General features: G+C 38.2%; 1 protein-coding gene across 1 annotated transcript in view; it reads right to left on the bottom strand.

The window, feature by feature from the left end:
* The window catches only part of MICU2 (mitochondrial calcium uptake 2), a 61,448-nt gene that overhangs the window by 23,497 nt on the left and 21,112 nt on the right, over positions 1–16,839 (bottom strand). The window contains exons 2-5 of the mRNA XM_009081494.1: positions 13,383–13,414; positions 13,193–13,268; positions 8,498–8,545; positions 4,727–4,809 (exon numbers count right to left, since the gene is read on the bottom strand). Of these exons, the coding sequence (XP_009079742.1) occupies positions 4,727–4,809; positions 8,498–8,545; positions 13,193–13,268; positions 13,383–13,414 (239 nt within the window). The remainder of the gene's footprint in view (positions 1–4,726; positions 4,810–8,497; positions 8,546–13,192; positions 13,269–13,382; positions 13,415–16,839) is intronic.

Here is a 16,839-nt window from a genome sequence, read left to right on the forward strand (position 1 = left end):
AAGTTTTTTAGTTTCTCAGGATAGTTACTTTCCATTATTAGTTTTGAATGGCATGTCTTGATAGTATTTCTCAAAAGAAATACTGTAAGACAAGGCAATGAAACAATACTCACTCTTCCAAGTTTCTCCAAATTATTTTTATTTTTCACCATTTACAAAACAATTGACTAGTACAGCGAAAGCATTATGAATTTCTTCATAGCAAAATAGCATTATAGAGCTCTGGATAAAAACACAACTACTTGTCTATATTCTCACTGAAAAATCACATTTTTCTGATGAAAAATTGATCTTTTGCTCACACATAAGAAATACAACTGCAAATACTTTCCAACAGGAGAAAATATGATTTTTTTTTCTTTTGGATTTTATTTTTAAAGGCCTCTTTAAAAAATCTGCAGAGACTACTTAAGAGCACAGACACACGGTATAATTTTTTTTCACACGTGTTCTGAAAGATTTAGTTTATGGTTTTCTCATACTGTATGTAAATCCTTATAGTGCCTGAAACTATTTCCAGAAGTGTGCTGATTTTTTTCCAGCATAGTGCAGCAACTACTCACAGAGGGAGAATTCTGCCCTCCAGAAATGGACTCCTCCATGTACTATTTATCTGTATTTAATATTTATATCTGTTCATCACTCAAGATACTAATGGCTAATTCAAAGATAATGAGACCTATTATGCACAACTGATGCCTCTTTACTAAAGACATACTACGAAGTCATCTGTTCTGAATAGGACAAGAACTGGCAGAAAGGCTATGTCGGTCTTAAAAAACACAAAAGGTGATTTTGCATCTTCCAGTTGTTGAGAGAGATCAGCGCTGGTGGATGCTCTAGGACTACTATAAATGCTTTGTACCAAACCATCACAACTGCTGGGTGTTGGGTGCTGGTTCATTCAGCCCTAGATGAAGCTCTACAAGATTTTTGTGGTATCTGCTCTCCTGGACAAGTGTGTAAGACAGTCTGTTTAGAAAGACTAAATCACATAGCTCTTGCATGTTGCCAGAGTTACTCTACCTCCGTTCCCAACAGTTTTGAACTGTCATTAATTTTACTTAGACATCTTTAATCAGGCCAGAGTCAGGGAAATTCCTTACTTGCTGGGGATTTTGGGAACTTTTGTAGCCTTATTCTTGGTGGGAGGTCTCAGATTAATGTGCACGGGTTATTACGTGCCTGGAAATCCCCCTCACCAAGTCTCAAGTGAATGTCTTGGAAGTGCAGAGTTCATGGAAGTATCTTACTGTCCTCACACAGATGCAGATAATATGGCTCTGAGAAATGATTCTGCACCCTGGCAGGGGTTGATTAAAGGATGACAACAAGCATCTGTGAACATGCCATTTCTACCTCATCTTCTTCACCCTGGAATTGCAGGGCAAAGCAACAAAACCATCTGGGCCCTAATACTGAAATGTCTTCTGTATTGTGACTGTTTACCACTGAAACATGAATGAAGCAGAAATACACTGGCTTGAATACAAAGAAATAGGAGGGAGAGAGAATAAATAATAGTGTCCCTGTGAAGGGAGAGACATAACTCCTACCAGAAATGAGGAAAATGTGCACAGAAATGGAAAGGGTATGGAGGACAAGATAAACTCCCTTGTTGAAAACATGGGATTGCATTCAAGATCTTCTTTCCTGAACATCCATTTATGTTAGCAAAGAGCACTGGGAAATTCTGCATCTCACACTCCTTCAGTGTCTGATCCACAGAGGTTTGAACAGCCTATCTCCATCACAGGCTGCAGGCACTATGGACTTGGGTTGTAGTTTCTGCTTGTCACCCTTCTCCCTTTCTTGAATGATCCACTTGACACATCTTGTGCCTGTTCATCCAGTAACGTGTGAGAATTGAGACATACACGAATCATTTGCAAACAGGAAGGAAAGTTCTTACCCCAAAGAATTTACAGTCCAGATCAAGAGATAATGTAGACATACATAGATGTCTAATCGGTAGATAATGGATGGGAAGTAGGGAGAAGAAGTGACAAAGCAAGAGAATGAAGTAGCACTGAAATTGCTTTTCCCACTGCATCCTGATTACAGAAACTGCTTCCTAATTACTGCTTCTTCACTATGGTTTTCCACTGCCCTTTCCTTACATATGTTTCCTGATATTATTGTCAAATATAGTGTAGAAATAATCACAGCATAGTTCAGACATGTTTTCCTAAGATGCAAACTGGGACAAATGACAGATTAGCCACACAGTTTGGTAATTTATTAGATATCCAGAAGCTTTCTATGATGCATACAGAACTAGACTATATAGATTAACACACACGCATTTTTCCAGATTCTTACATTCCAAAAATTTTCTTTTTAAACCTAATCTATAAAAATCAAGTTTTCCTTTAAAATAGTCACCTCTAGAAATGTTAAGTAAACAGTCAAGAGAGAAAACGCCTTTTGACTAACTTGCATCCCCTGGGACTTCTTTGAATTTAATTATTTTTGTGAGTTGACAGAGTAATTTATATGTTGCTTTTTTACCATTTTATATTAATTTATCAATACAGCCTATAAATGAAATGCAATGTAACAATCTATCCAACCAGAATAATTTTCTTTAACTCGATTGCCTCTAATCTAAGAAATCAAATTATTTTTAATGATTTGTATAATGTTTTCCCCTCTACATTTGATGACTTTCTGTTGTTCACACTGGCTGATTCAATTAGAATTACCTGAAATGGGTAATGGATCCTAAATACATGACATACTGTATAGCTCCCTAAGAGAGTTGTGCTGTGTTTCTCTACCAATCTCCTTATTTGCTTGACTAACACAGGACCTTTTTAAAGGAAGCACTGCTAACATGGCATTTTGGTGCAGAGGCACTAAAAGCTGAACATATTCATTCATGTTCATGGAATTAATTTCCCCATCATTTTGTAGATGAATAATACAGCCAAAACAAACACATTTTGGTCATCAGGGCACTGCTATTCTGATAAAAATTCACTTGGATTTCATGACATTTAGTTGGTTAAAAATACAGGCTTTACTAGAATTTGATTTCTTTTTAGTCAGCAGAATAATTAACACTTTAATGGAGCAAAATCTTCAAAATAAAAAGATTTTGCACAGCAAAATCTTTGAGGGTAGGGTTAATTTTCTTCGCAGTGGCAAGTATGGCACTATGTTTCAGATTTGTGCTGAACACAGTGAAGATAATAGAGAGATGTTTTTGTTATTGGTGAGCAGAGTTTACACAGAGCCAAGGCCTTTGCTGCTTTTAGTATTGCTACATGGGCAAGGAGGCAGAGGATGCATGGGAAGTTGGGAGGAGACATTGCTGGGACAGGTGATCCCAACTGACCAAAGGGATATTCCATACCATGTGACATCAAGTTCAGCGTATAAAGTGAAGGAAAGAAGGAGGAGGTGAGTGGGACATTTGGAGTGATCACGTTTGTCTTTCCAAGCAATCACTGTGCATGATGGAGCCCTGCCCTCATGGAGATGTCTGAACACCTCCTGCCCGTGGGTAGCAGGGAATTAATTCCTTTTGCTTTGCTTGTGTGTGAGGCTTTTGCTTTCCCTATTAAACTATCTTTATCTCAATCCATGAGTTTTCTAGCTTCTACCTTTCTGATTCTCTTCCAAATCCGACTTCTTGGGGAGTGAACGAGCAGCTGTGCGGTGGTTAAACCACAACAATGGTACCTGCAGCATCAGTTAGAGGCTTCTGGGAACATTGTCTTGGAAAATAATCTAATTTCAAGTATTATTTTCAAATAGTACTGCTAAGTCTAAAACTATTTTTACAACATTTAAAAATATATTTAAAGTATGACTCATCAACTGTCACCTTGCTAAGAGACAACTCACTGAGAAAATGGTCATCAGTGCAAAACATGCTAACACCTATTGTATCATTAATTCAGAGTTTAAGGCTACGAAAGTACACTTGAATTTTTGCCAATTTCTCCATCAACAGGTACAGTTTTAGGTTCTATGGTTCTCTAGAGTTGTGCAGTGACAGAAAGCAATTTGAATTGCAGTAGCCATGTCAGCTTCTTATAAAACTGTCCCACCAGTTACCTCCAATAGGAATGATCTGAATTAAGCTGAGGGAGTCTACTTAAAATTGTGTTTGCTAATTCTGCATTCAACTTTTGACAAGAAGCTAACAGTGTCCTGTTAAATATTTAAAAGCTGAGTAAGCTATATAATAAAGCCTATTCTTCTTTAAAATATCAGAGCAAGATTTTCTTCATTTTTTAAGCATCTGCCTTTCTTCCCCATAGTTCATATAAAATATGGAAAAAAACCCTGCTGTTTCTCTTCAAAATGTTAATTGGTAAAAACCCCTGTTCAACAGCAAACAAAATTAATAAAAACCAAGAGAGGGTGGTGAATTAAAAATTATGCAACATATTTGAAAAATTAAAGACTTTTCCAGATGGTTATTTAAATCAGATCATGGGATTTAAGGGATGTACACCAACTCCTATCTTCCCAGTAACAGATTTTTAGATACAATTTGAAGGCAACATTTTAAAAAGAGGACTCAAATATGTTCAGTACTTCTATAGCAATACTTTGGTATGTGCTCCTTTCATATAAAATGCTTTAGTAACTATGCGATCGTAGATTGGACTGAAAAACAGGCTTGATGATTTTAATGAATCTTCATTTACCAAATATACCCCCTGAATCTATTTAAATGTTTTCAATTTAATATGCATATAAGTACACCTACCATAAAGAATTCTTTCTTTTCAACTTGTTCATTTCCATCTATATCCAACATTTTAAAGCAAATCTGAAGTCCAGTCTGGGGTTCTGCAACAAATTGCAAAGAACTTTATTGAAAATACACACACACACACACACACTTAACTAGCACTTAAATATTGAATGCAAAATGAGGATTGCCTATGGTTCAGTTCTCCATACATATGAACATACATACCTCTTCCAATATAAGCAAACTTTTAAAACACCTTTTTACTATTGTTTCATAATTAATGCAATGGCAAAGTACGAAATGGCAGCAGTCTCTATGTACAGCTGCAAATGTCCATCTGACCCCAACAGCAATATTGTATCTCTTACTGTCCTGATCTTACAATATTCTCTAGAGATGCCTCCATAATCCCATGTCACTTCTGCAGTCTAGCTCTGCTTAGTTTACTAGAGCTTCTTTTCAGGTGAGAAGAGTGGAAATTGCCTTCAGGAACCAGTAACTATCCCCAAAGTGGGTGAAAGAGCTAGTGTACTCCCCAGGTACTTCTTACATGCAAGACTGTAAGCCACTATTTGCAGTCTGATCTCTGGGCTCCTGCTGTGTTAGCCCCAGGCCTTTTTTCCCTTTCCTTCTCCTTCCTTCCAAAACAAAGTACTCAAATGTTACTGACATGCAATAAACTACTCTTTCTGGCTTTTTTTTTTACAAAGGCATGTTTTGTATGACTCCCATCAAGCTGATTTTTTTCAGGAATTTTACCCTGCATTTCCTTCACTGAGTGGATGTTTCTTTTCGACACAAAAATGTAATGAGTTCTGAATCTTGCAGGCACTATAAAACCACGCTGTGTTTTAAGCTCCTTCCCACAATTTCCTGATCTTACTTTGCTTACAGGAGGTGGCCTCACTCATTAGCAAGCCCACACAGGAGCAGCATGCTGCTGAAATGCAGTTACAGTTCACTGCAGTAGCAAGCCCTTACCCCAGTAATTTCTGGAGCAGGTGAATTAATTCCACAACACAGTCATGTCAGGCATTAATATGAAAGCCACTGATTTAATGTCTCTGGGATATATTCACATTTCCAAGAACAATGTTGGACTCATGAGGGCAGTGAAGCAGTATCTCTAAAAAACTCTTAATGCCTTCGGAGATTTACTTTTGGAAATATATTCTTCTAGTTCTATCCTGTAAAGTTTTAAGTCTTGCTTTTTTTTTTTAAGAGAATCTTTCTGCAAAGGGAACCAGTGAAAGAAATATCCCATTCCTTTTAAGTCATAACAAGATGGTTAAAGAAAGTACTATTTTTACATTTTAGAAATAACTACATCTTCAGCAGTCAACTAATGCTCTCTGTGAAGCAACCTTGTGATGCAGGGTTATTTTATAAATACCACTGCAATCTGCACAGCAAAGCCCTTCCCCAGCAACTGGGTTGTAATAATCAAAACAGGCTTCTTCGCCATGGAAATGCCACACGCTGAATTTGTGTTACTAGTACAAAAGCAAGAAAAGGCTATCCTAGAACATATTTAGAGAATAAAAGTAATTGATGTATTTAATAGTAATTCATACCATCTGTGTTCCAATTTTCAGATAAGAGAGCTGTTACTGAAAATATAGGACCTAAAGCTGCTTATACTGTTCAGAGATGACATACTTATCTGATATGATGTAACCCCAAAGGTATGTGTTCGTAAAATAAGCATAGTTCAAAGACTACCACAGATATATTTGTATTTAATTAGAATCAGGCAAAATTCCAAAATCTGAACAGAAGAGCTTCATCTTGGCTGTGAGTGCAGGTTAGACCTAGGTGCTTCCCCTCCAACTACTCCTACGTTGACCAAGCTGTCAACTTGTGTGACTGGCTAATTGAAATGAAGCTTTGAGTAAAGGTGACAACTTCAGTTCTTGGGCTCCTTCACCAAGCAGGGCTCCATTAACCTATTGCTCAAAATGAAATTCAATACAGCACTGGGAGAAAAAAGATAGTGATGATACAAGGCACTCAGAAAAGAGAAAAGAAGGTCACAGAGGGTAAAAATAAAACCTTTGTCTGCCACAGAATTACATTTTCAAGATCAGTGTTGTTACAGGCACTGCTTCTGTATGACAGGCAGCATGGTCTGCTCAGCAGTGTCCTGGAACCAGGACTCTGGAAACCTGGTGGCTCTTTTCCTGTTTCCCTATTGCTCTGTTGGTGAATTAGAAGTAATTTAAATAGTAATGGATGCTTTAAGAAATCTCACATTAATTCTCACTAGTGAGAGAGACAAGTTGTGTACCTGGGGCTGACTGACATGGGATACTTGCTAGGCAAAGACAGAGGCACTAACACTTGTTGACATTTCCTTTCAAACTGATTGGTATGATAACCCTCTGTGTAACCAAAGCAGCAACATTAGCACTGCATTTTTATCCTGCATCAAAAGGTGTCTTTGTTTTTTGCAGTTCAATACATTCCTATATAAAATCTGTGAAAAATGTTACTTGATTGTCTGGAGAAGTGGAACAACTTGCTCTGATATTGCTCCAATTTTCTAATTGTTTTAGTCAATAATTCAGCATGAATTCAGTTTCAGCTGCCATAAATTTTTAAAGAAATAGAATCTTTGGCACCTATTTCTGCATCATTAAGGTATTCCTCTGAAGTTATTTGGCTGTCATGGTTGTCCTTTTTTAATACAAATCCATCTTTTATGGGTTGCAACAGATATTTCAAAATCAGTATTGTAGCTGGGCTAAACTCTTATTTCTGATTTAAAAGTCACTTGAATACACAGTATAATAACTCAAGTTCAAGCAGTGTGTAGCATGGGACAGTCACCACTGCTGAACTAATGTATTTGTACGTTAAATAGGTTACCTTAGTGTGCATATATATATATATATATACACTATATATATATGTATTTATATATAACATTTAATACTGTGCACTAGCTGAAGTTCCCTATGAGATTACTCTCCCTTCATGCTTGATATTTTCCAGCATCGGCTATACTTCCAACAGAATAAAATGGGGGGTAGCAACCATGGCACAGAGTAAGTACGAGTGAGGAAACCCAGAAAATCTGAGATCACTTCCACACACAATGAAAAAATGACTGCTCTTTGTAAATAAAGCAAGTACCAAGCAAAAAAGCTTTTTTAAAAAGTGTCTGCTAGACAAAAAGGAAAGAAGCAAAGGAGGGCAGAAATACTTGGAGGAAATAAAGTCAAAAGGGAACAGAGGATAAATAAAAAAGGATTCAAAAGTCAAATGAAAAGGCACTACAGAATTCTGCTGTTTATATATTGCATCCATTGCATATCTGAGCACAAGAATAATAGGCAACAACCTTTGAGACACCTCAACAGCTTTTTACAACACTGCATAAGTTATAATGCTAATGTCTCATTGTCCAAAATTACTAGAACTACTATCCAGAAGACAAATTATTGATCTTCTCCTCCTGTTCTTCTCCCCCTTATCATGTGGGTCTGTAACCAATGTCTCCCCTCTCTCAAAGTCTTTCAAAAGGCTTTTCTGATCCCATGGTGCAGGGATTACCACAATTTTTTAATTCTATGGACCAACGATGACACTATGGAAGTAAATTGCAATCCATTAAAGTTATATCCATTTATATTAGTGCATTATCACTATACATACAACAGCTTTTTACATTTTACTATAATGCAGAAATTTAGAAGCTAAAAAATGTCATTAAAAAGTTAATGGAAAGTTGTTGGTAGATGAGTATTTACTGCTTATGTATTTTAAACATATAATACTTACTCGTTAGGATCGTCAGCAAAAATAGGTACTCTGCATAAGATATCAACCCTGAAATAAAAGAGTTTAAAAATTACTTGTGAAAAAAACACCAAAACCTTATGGCAAGACTTGAAAGATCAGATCTTATAAGACTTGACATTGCATTAAACACATTTATTAAAGTAAGTCATGTTATTAATTAATAAAGTTTTTACTTCTGTTTTTAGTGCTCTGAAGGTAAAACTCCCTATCCTGAGACTCATCAATGTTCATGTCTTATCACGAAAGTAAGGTTTATTTGCTATTAATAAAAGGCCTACACTAAATCTTTGGATTCTCACTGAAAACATTCAATGTTTATATAAAAGGCAAATAAATTAAATGTGCTTTGTCACATTTAGTACCTGGGAGGAGAACTACTCCAACATTACCCTGAAGGATCAAAGTCCTCCATCCCTTGGCAGGCTCGCAAAGGCGGAGAATAGCTTCCCTCTAATTCTCAAGGGGAACATGGCAACACGCAAAGCTGCCAAGCTGCTAGATTGTGCTGATAGTACTGCTGGGCTGAGTGCCAAGAGGAGGCTTCTTTCTTTTTTTTCTTTTTTAAAATAGGAACATGTCCTTTCTACAAGGTGAAAGTATTTTCCCCCCTTTTGAAGGAAAATTCCAGTGTTTTCTTTTGAAATACCGCCTTCAGTGAAAAGCCTGAACAAACACAGAGTTGTGATAGCGTCAAAATAGAGCATACAAGCTAAAGATAGAGAGAGCATAATGAGGGTGGTTAAACAACAGAATCTGAACCATCTGCCCTGCAATAATGTTTGGAGAAAAAATGTAAAGGGCTTTTTTATAAATCACTTTTCAAAATAACTGAGCTACTTTTAGCTTGTGAGCTAAACATTGTATAATGCTGAAGCTGCTTAAAACAATGAAGTTCAAACATGCCTATGTGTGCAAAGATAAACTATTTTTATAATTTATATTTAGTTAATTGATAGATAAGGAATCCACTTAGGCTTCAGTGACAAACAATTAACTTCTGATAAATTACTATGCAGAGGCAACAGTATTTGTATTTGACTTCGGATAGTGACTAACACTTTTAAGTACCAGAGTTTAGAAATATTACATTGCTAAATGCAAGAGTCGGAAAAATCAGAGAACAAGTCTTAGCCAAATGCAGGTCTAATGCTGATCCCGTTGCCAGCTCACTCTGGTTCCATATCTGAGCTTTCCCCTCTATCAAAACAGGGCTATCCACCCTATTATCCAACACGCATCATGTGTAAATCAGCATAGTACTACAATCATACAATATGCTGCAGAAATAAAAAATACTTTCATCTCAAAGTCTTAGTTTTGCTTAGAAGAGTTAGCATTTCTGACATTGCAAGAATGCAAATTATTATTTGCATTGCTGTAAAACTTGGACTCATCTTACTAAATGAAACATCTAGGTTTTCTACAAATTTAAAACCAAACAAGCAGTCAAAGAACTCCTATCCCATTTTTTTAGCTTATATGCCTAAGTGTAAGCCAAGATAAGCAAAAGGATAGAAACAAACCAGGAGGTGAAATGAAATCAAGCAGAAAGTGTGATGGGCAGTGATCAAGATTCCTAATTTTGTTTTGCATGTGACACAGCAGAATAATGTTTAAGCAAAGAGTATAAATGAAGACAAGGAGGCAACTTATCAGGTCTGTATAGAAAATACCTCCCAGTCATGGACTGTGATGTTGTCAGCACAAAGATCCCTGACTGAAAATGTAACCCCCAAGCAATGCAGGACAGCATCACTGGCCAAGGAGAAGTGGGAGTCTGTCTCTTGGCTGTCTTGAGATGCGCTGCACAGGAATAGTCTGAGGAAGACCTGGAAACTGAAGAAAAGCAGCTTATGCTAGATAAAACATAACAAGAAGAGTCCAGTGTTGGGAAACAAAATAAGAGATGATATACTCAAAGGAGCTGTGAAAGCAAAACATATTTATCAAAGCATTTGAAAGAATATTAATGTGGCAGATTATGTTTGTTAAAGTCTGAGAAAAAAAGTCATAATAATTGAGATACAAAACACTGAGCCACTGCAGAGTTTTAGCTGTATGGGTAGATGGGGATCATTATAACTTATAATGGTATGGTGATGGTAGGATGTAAAGAAAAGATCAATTTAAAGACAACACCCTGCTTGTTGGCTCAAGGGAGAAGCACCTGAATTGCAGAGGGCTGGAGAGAGGAGCCTTGCAAGAAAGAGCAGGGGTGAGACACAGACTGTGTTTTCATCATCTCATTGTAATCTGACTGAAAAGCTACTGTAGCGAAACCTGTAAAAGGAAAATACAATAAAAATATATAAAAATATTCTGGTTGTCCTTTAAATCCTGACTCAGTGCTTTAAAGCAAATCCACAGACTACCTGATATTTTTTGGAAGACTGATTACGCTAAAATAATTTGTCATGATTTTTTAAACTTGAAGACTAATTTCCATTAGTTTAATTATTTTAAATTTATTGTCCTTTTACTACCTGTAATGAACAGGCAATTTACTTCATCCATGAAGTAAATTAAACATTTTGGCAATCTTCTTTTTTATGCTACAGGAATTGTTACAAAGTTACTCAAATTAACAGATGTAATGTAGCAAATTAAAAAAAAACCCCAAAATAAAACATCTCACTGAAAATTATATTCATATCCAAGCAAAACTTAAAAGATAAGAGCTTCACATACTGTTGAATGACTCAGCACACTTGCAGCCAAGTATTTGCAGTTAGCACTGCACAATACTGTCATTGTCTAACACTAAAGGAGCCTTCCCTATCCCTCCCTAGAAATCTCTGTCCTCAAACTTTATAGCAAATGCTGACAGCACAATATTCTTAGTGCTGAATAAATCATAAGTATACCCACAAAAATATGACATGAATTTTAAAACTGCCCACTAGAAGGCAGAATTTCCTAGCATTACATTTTACAAACTGGACTGATGACAATTTTCCCTCCCCTCGACATTTAAATAACAATTTGAAGGTAGTTAAAATAACCTCAGCTGAACAGTGAGACGGGGTAGATTCATTATTCTGGTACGTGCAAATGCATAAATATTTTCATTTTGAAACTGTGATAATAATGCATCTCAAAGGAAAAGCATCAAAGTCACTAAAGAGACATCATGACCAAAACCTGTAAAAACTCTGTGTTTCAGACAAAGGGATGACTGCACTGAATGTTCCTGCATCATCTCAAACTCTTACCTGACCTTTGAAGGACGGAGTATATGGACACACAGTGCTAAGCAAGGGGAGATCTCTGCCAGAATGCAAAAGATGCCAGGCTGAGTATATCACTGAGCCCACTTTCTGCCAAGCACTCAGCTGGGAGAGGTGCAATAAAAGGAGGCTGCACTGAGTTGCTATGTTTTCAATTTCTTTTGGCGGATTCCCGGTTTTCCCAGGCACTGTGCTCTGGGGATTGGCAGTATCTATCACTAAAAAAAGAAAGGCCCTAAAAAAGCAAGTACAGAGAGAGAATATCCAATAATTAAAGACTGGGAATACTTAACACCCAATCCTGGGAAAGCGTGTGATGACTAGTAATTTAAAAAGGCAGGGAATAACCACTCAAGACAATATCCAGCTTTTCCTAGGGTAGGAAAAACCGTTCAGCTTGTTCAGAGAGGTTTCAGGGCTGCTGGGGTATGCTGGGGCTTTCAGGAGTGGACTGACAAGCAAGGCACCCAGCTGGAACCCCCTCCACGGCTGCAAGGATGCAAGAAATGAACTGCAGGCAGAAGAGGCCGTGAGGCCGAAGGGTAGGCAAATGCTGCAGGCCGAGATGGAAGGCTGTTCTCTTGGCACAAGCTGCCAACTGTGTCTGGGGATCTGCTGTGCATGGAGAGAGTGTGGCTCATGCCTGCCAAGGAACTGCAGCAGTGTAAAGGCAGCTTTATTTCCCAGAAACATCCACGGGATAAGGGATTCAGGCTGAACTCTACGATACAGAAAGTTTGTGAATAGGCGCTGTCAGTCCTTCTCATTAGTTTGGGGATTTTGGTCTTTGTTACTGGTGAAATGGTTAATTACTCATCTATTTGGCTTCCTTGATCCTCTTGTTTGTTTTCTCCCTTCAATTAATTTATGCTAATGAGATGTTTATTTAGTGTTCTTTAATTCCCTGTTGTTACACAAACAATATCCCAGATCTCAGAGTTTTCTCTTCATGTAGTCCAGTATAAGGTGGAAATGCTAGATGAAAAGAAATCAAAGTAAATCAGCACTGTGAAGGATCACAGAGCTCCTGAAGGATGGACAAATAAGTTCAACTGCTCTTGGAATCAGGGATGCCACTTTATACAACTAGATACAATTATTATTTTTATTCTTAGTTTGTATGCATTTAAGTTACATAGTGAAAGAGCAGCTTATTAACAAGTCTTAAAAGTCCATTTTGTGCTGAATTCATCATTTTAGCCCCTTTCTCTTCTCCATAGGCTTTTCAGTTTCTTTCATGTCTCCTCCTGCACCTCAGAAGGCTTTAAATTTTCAGCCCTGTCTCTTTACTCTCTTGCATAACTGAGAGATTTGCCAACGAGGCAGCTACTGGCTAGATGGGGATGAAGTCAAATCCATGAAAATGCCTTTAAAAATACATCCAAGCCATATCATATAATGAGATAAAAAGCAAGACGTGTTTTTCAGTATCAAAAGTGCTGATTACCTTTATCACCAAGCTCTCTAAAAAAGTTCGGTCCTGGTTTAGCTTTGGCAACATACAGCAGTGCAGCATCTACCTCCTTTAAAGACACAAACAAGAAAATATAAAGCCAGTTTTGAAAGAGAAGCTTATTCACTTGAGTATCAGAAAGAATGCAAGTTCTTTTGAAGAATGAAAGGAACACTTTGCTTACCTTTTTTGTCAGTTTCTTGGCTGAGGCTTTGCCTATAGTAAAAAAAAAAACAACCATCATTCAATAACAAACTGCCTTTAAACTTTGATCAGTTTCTGTGGCATATCTTCAGATTTTTAGGGGAAAATGCTAAGTTATATGAAACAGAATATTTTGCAACAGGCTGTTTGTTTCTAATTCCCATGACGATCATGAAAGGACAAGACTTAAAAATAATCTGAGCAGTCTGTTCAAACGTTCTCTCAACGTAGATGAAGCCTCAGCCCACTTTGGTACCAACTTAGTGTGACTTTTCATACTGTGAGCTACAAATGTCATGCAGATTCCAAAGCCAGATTATACAGTAAGAAATAACTGTAGTATTTACAAAGGGATTTGCATGAACACACAGTAATTCTTGAAGTGAAGGTTGAGTATGTGAAAGCTAAGAAATATATAAAAAAAAAAAGATTGAGAATTATGTTTCTATCAAGCAGAAGTAAATTGAGCAACTGTGGGTCCTCAAAGAGCATCAGATGGAAACACGCAAACTCCTAAGTGCTTCTTAATAGATTCAAGTCTATACACTAGAACAGGGGAGCCACTGGCAGCAGTACAGGTTGTATTCCTGTGTAAATCACCCATGTGAGGAGCTGCCATGTACCATCAGTGGAATATTCCAGCTGGTTAGGCAGGGATCACAGAAACCCTATGGTCATGGACCAGCAGGAGTTGTGCTCCATCCCTTCTCAGTCTATCTGCCCTATCACACCGATCTGTCTCCTCGGCGTTTCTCCTCATACAGCTCTCAAACCCTGTTGTCCTTCACTCTTACCACTCTCGGCCCATCACTCCCTTTCTTCATCACGAGTTCCTCTGGATTCCAGCCAGTCATTCCCTCCTATTTATTCACACTGTGTAAGCACAAGCTGAGCTGCTTGGATTTGCTCTGTGGACTGGCGCCCCTGTGTGCAGTGCTTTGCTCCATGCTCAGACTCCAAGGCTACTCTGCTGTTTCTCGGGCATCTTGCATCCAAAGGATCACAGCACTGCTACTTGGAAATGGACATGATGGTGGCAGCCTGGTGGGCAGCTGTCAACAAATGTCTACCAAGCATTTTCACAGGCCCATAATTTAGCCAGACAGAGGTGCATTCTCAGTAAAGCAGCAAATTTCCATACTGCTGGCAAGTGGCATGCCCAGCTGCAGGAGGTCTTCACTGGTGACGTTTTTCTTTGGTCAAGGGAAGCTGCTGGAAGACCTCAACCAGCAATAGCTTATTTTTCAGCACAGGCAAACCAGTGCCCTGACTTCTGCTCCCTGAATTGGTAGTAACAGTTTTGCTGATAAATTCCTCTCCCCACACCCCCTCCCTCAAATCAGCCTAAGGCAGACACCTGGCACATAACATTTCAACACAAATGTTTAAGTTTGACAAAAGTTATAAGCAACTAAAATTAGGGTTTTAATACTGGAGTGTTGAGTGACCCCAGCAACAGGTGTTGCCAGTACCACCTGTTACTGTGGATGAATACATTTTTGTGCACTGCCTGCACATATATTTACACCCATATACACACACATATTAAGCTGCTTAGGTAGATACCCTCTAACTCAAAAAATGTATGAAATCCTCTACTTTGCCTCATTTGAGACAAAAGAAGTTGGACTGGGAGAACAAGGAACAACTGCTACATCCAGTAAGGCTGAGTCCTGAGCAGTGTGATGTAACACCACAGTTCCATGGAACGCCGTTCACTGTTGCAGAGCATTTTAAGGAACTGTTACTTAGCAAGTTAAAAGATTTAGATCTCAGGGTTGAAATGTTGCTGCCTCTGTACAGCGCATTTCAATGTGGAACTAAACTACAGCTCTTCTTTCAGGTCTGGGAGACCCACATAGCAACAAGCCTTATAGAAGTTAATGAGTCAGGCTGTAGGTCTGTGAAAAACAGCATCTGAAAGAAAAAAGTGAAAACCACCCTGCAATACTTTTTACTGTACATGCTCTTTGTACTTGCTGTGTGTACTGAAGCCAGGCACGCACCCTTATCCCTTATTTGGTTAAGAGCAGCTCCATTCATTCCATTCTCCTGGGGACCCCAAGAACATTACATCAGGGATGGTACCTGCTACCACAACAGTGTACTGGGGAACAGCCTTTTGCCAGTATCCAGGAGGATGATGAAGGGAGACAAGCTGAACTCTGAGATAGAACAGCAATGGCATGGCTAATTGATCTAAGGTAGGAGAAAGCACAGGGAGGTGCAGCTGAGGCACTACTTGGACTCTACACTTGGTTAAGCCTGTTTCTCTGCTTTGTGTTGTATTCAGCACAAGAACTCCAAAGCACTTCAGCTACCCAGTTTTGGGCAATAACATATCCTCAGAGAGAATTACCATATCTTGATAAAAATTAAGTATGGCAAGGAAAATCTGTTGTAGACATATGGACTATCTTTTCACCACCCAGCAGTCACAACTGCAACTGCCTAGAGCTCACAGCTAGAGTCGATGGCTGTGGCAGCCATCAACATCTGTCCTCTTGCATTCAGCCATGGTCACCCTTCAGAGGATGCTTAAGATGCTGACATGTCTACTGATCTCTTTCAGAGATGAAAAGACAGTAATAACAACAATACAGAGGTGCTCTTGCTGCCCTTGCATGGGTGAAAGGACTAGTGGAGGAAAGGAAGTCTTTGCTGAGTGGCAGAAGAAGGAGAGGATAGTCCTATCACCCCAGACCATGGTGAGAGGCAGAACCATGTGGGTGAGAGTCAGTCCCTGACACAACTGACTGGATGAGGGGCAGCTGCTACAATAAGAGAGGAAAAAAGGCAGGAAGGAAAGGGACAGATTGAGAGATAAACAAAGACAACTACTTTTCAAAGCAGGAAATCCAGCAGAGTAATAAATGTGGAGCCTTTTAATGGTGCTCTTCTCAAATGGGCTTCAAAATCAAAATATTTAATGACCTAGTCAAATGAAAATGACATACAGATGTCAGCAAGCACATGTACTAGTAGGCTAGGAATGTTATGGGAAAATACCCCTGAACTTGGGACAGTAGTGTTATTTTTCATATTGCCATTTGTGTGAAGTACTAGAATACAAACCTATAATCATGTAATAATTTAAATTGTAGAATGAGTTTCCTCCAATAATTATTTGAGTATTTTCTAAGTATTAAATCCAGTTATATTTTATTGGTGCTGTCGCCACACAAAATTATCTGTGAAGACTCAAATCTCAGTTTTCACTGGGAAACATTAGCTACTTTTATTGAGGCACTCATAATATTCCTTGAATATTAATTTAGCTTTTGGTGCTTATTCTCTCCATTTATTCCCAACAGTGAGATCCTTTTAAACACCAGCAAGGAAAACTCTGTTAATATCAAATGTGCAGCCCTCCGAGGAACCAGACCTCTTAAGGCCTTGTCTACAATACTTAGGAGAAGAAGGTTAACTCCTCTTTG

Source organism: Acanthisitta chloris, unplaced genomic scaffold (genome assembly GCF_000695815.1).
Source record: "Acanthisitta chloris isolate BGI_N310 unplaced genomic scaffold, ASM69581v1 scaffold5269, whole genome shotgun sequence".
NCBI classification, from domain to species: domain Eukaryota; kingdom Metazoa; phylum Chordata; class Aves; order Passeriformes; family Acanthisittidae; genus Acanthisitta; species Acanthisitta chloris.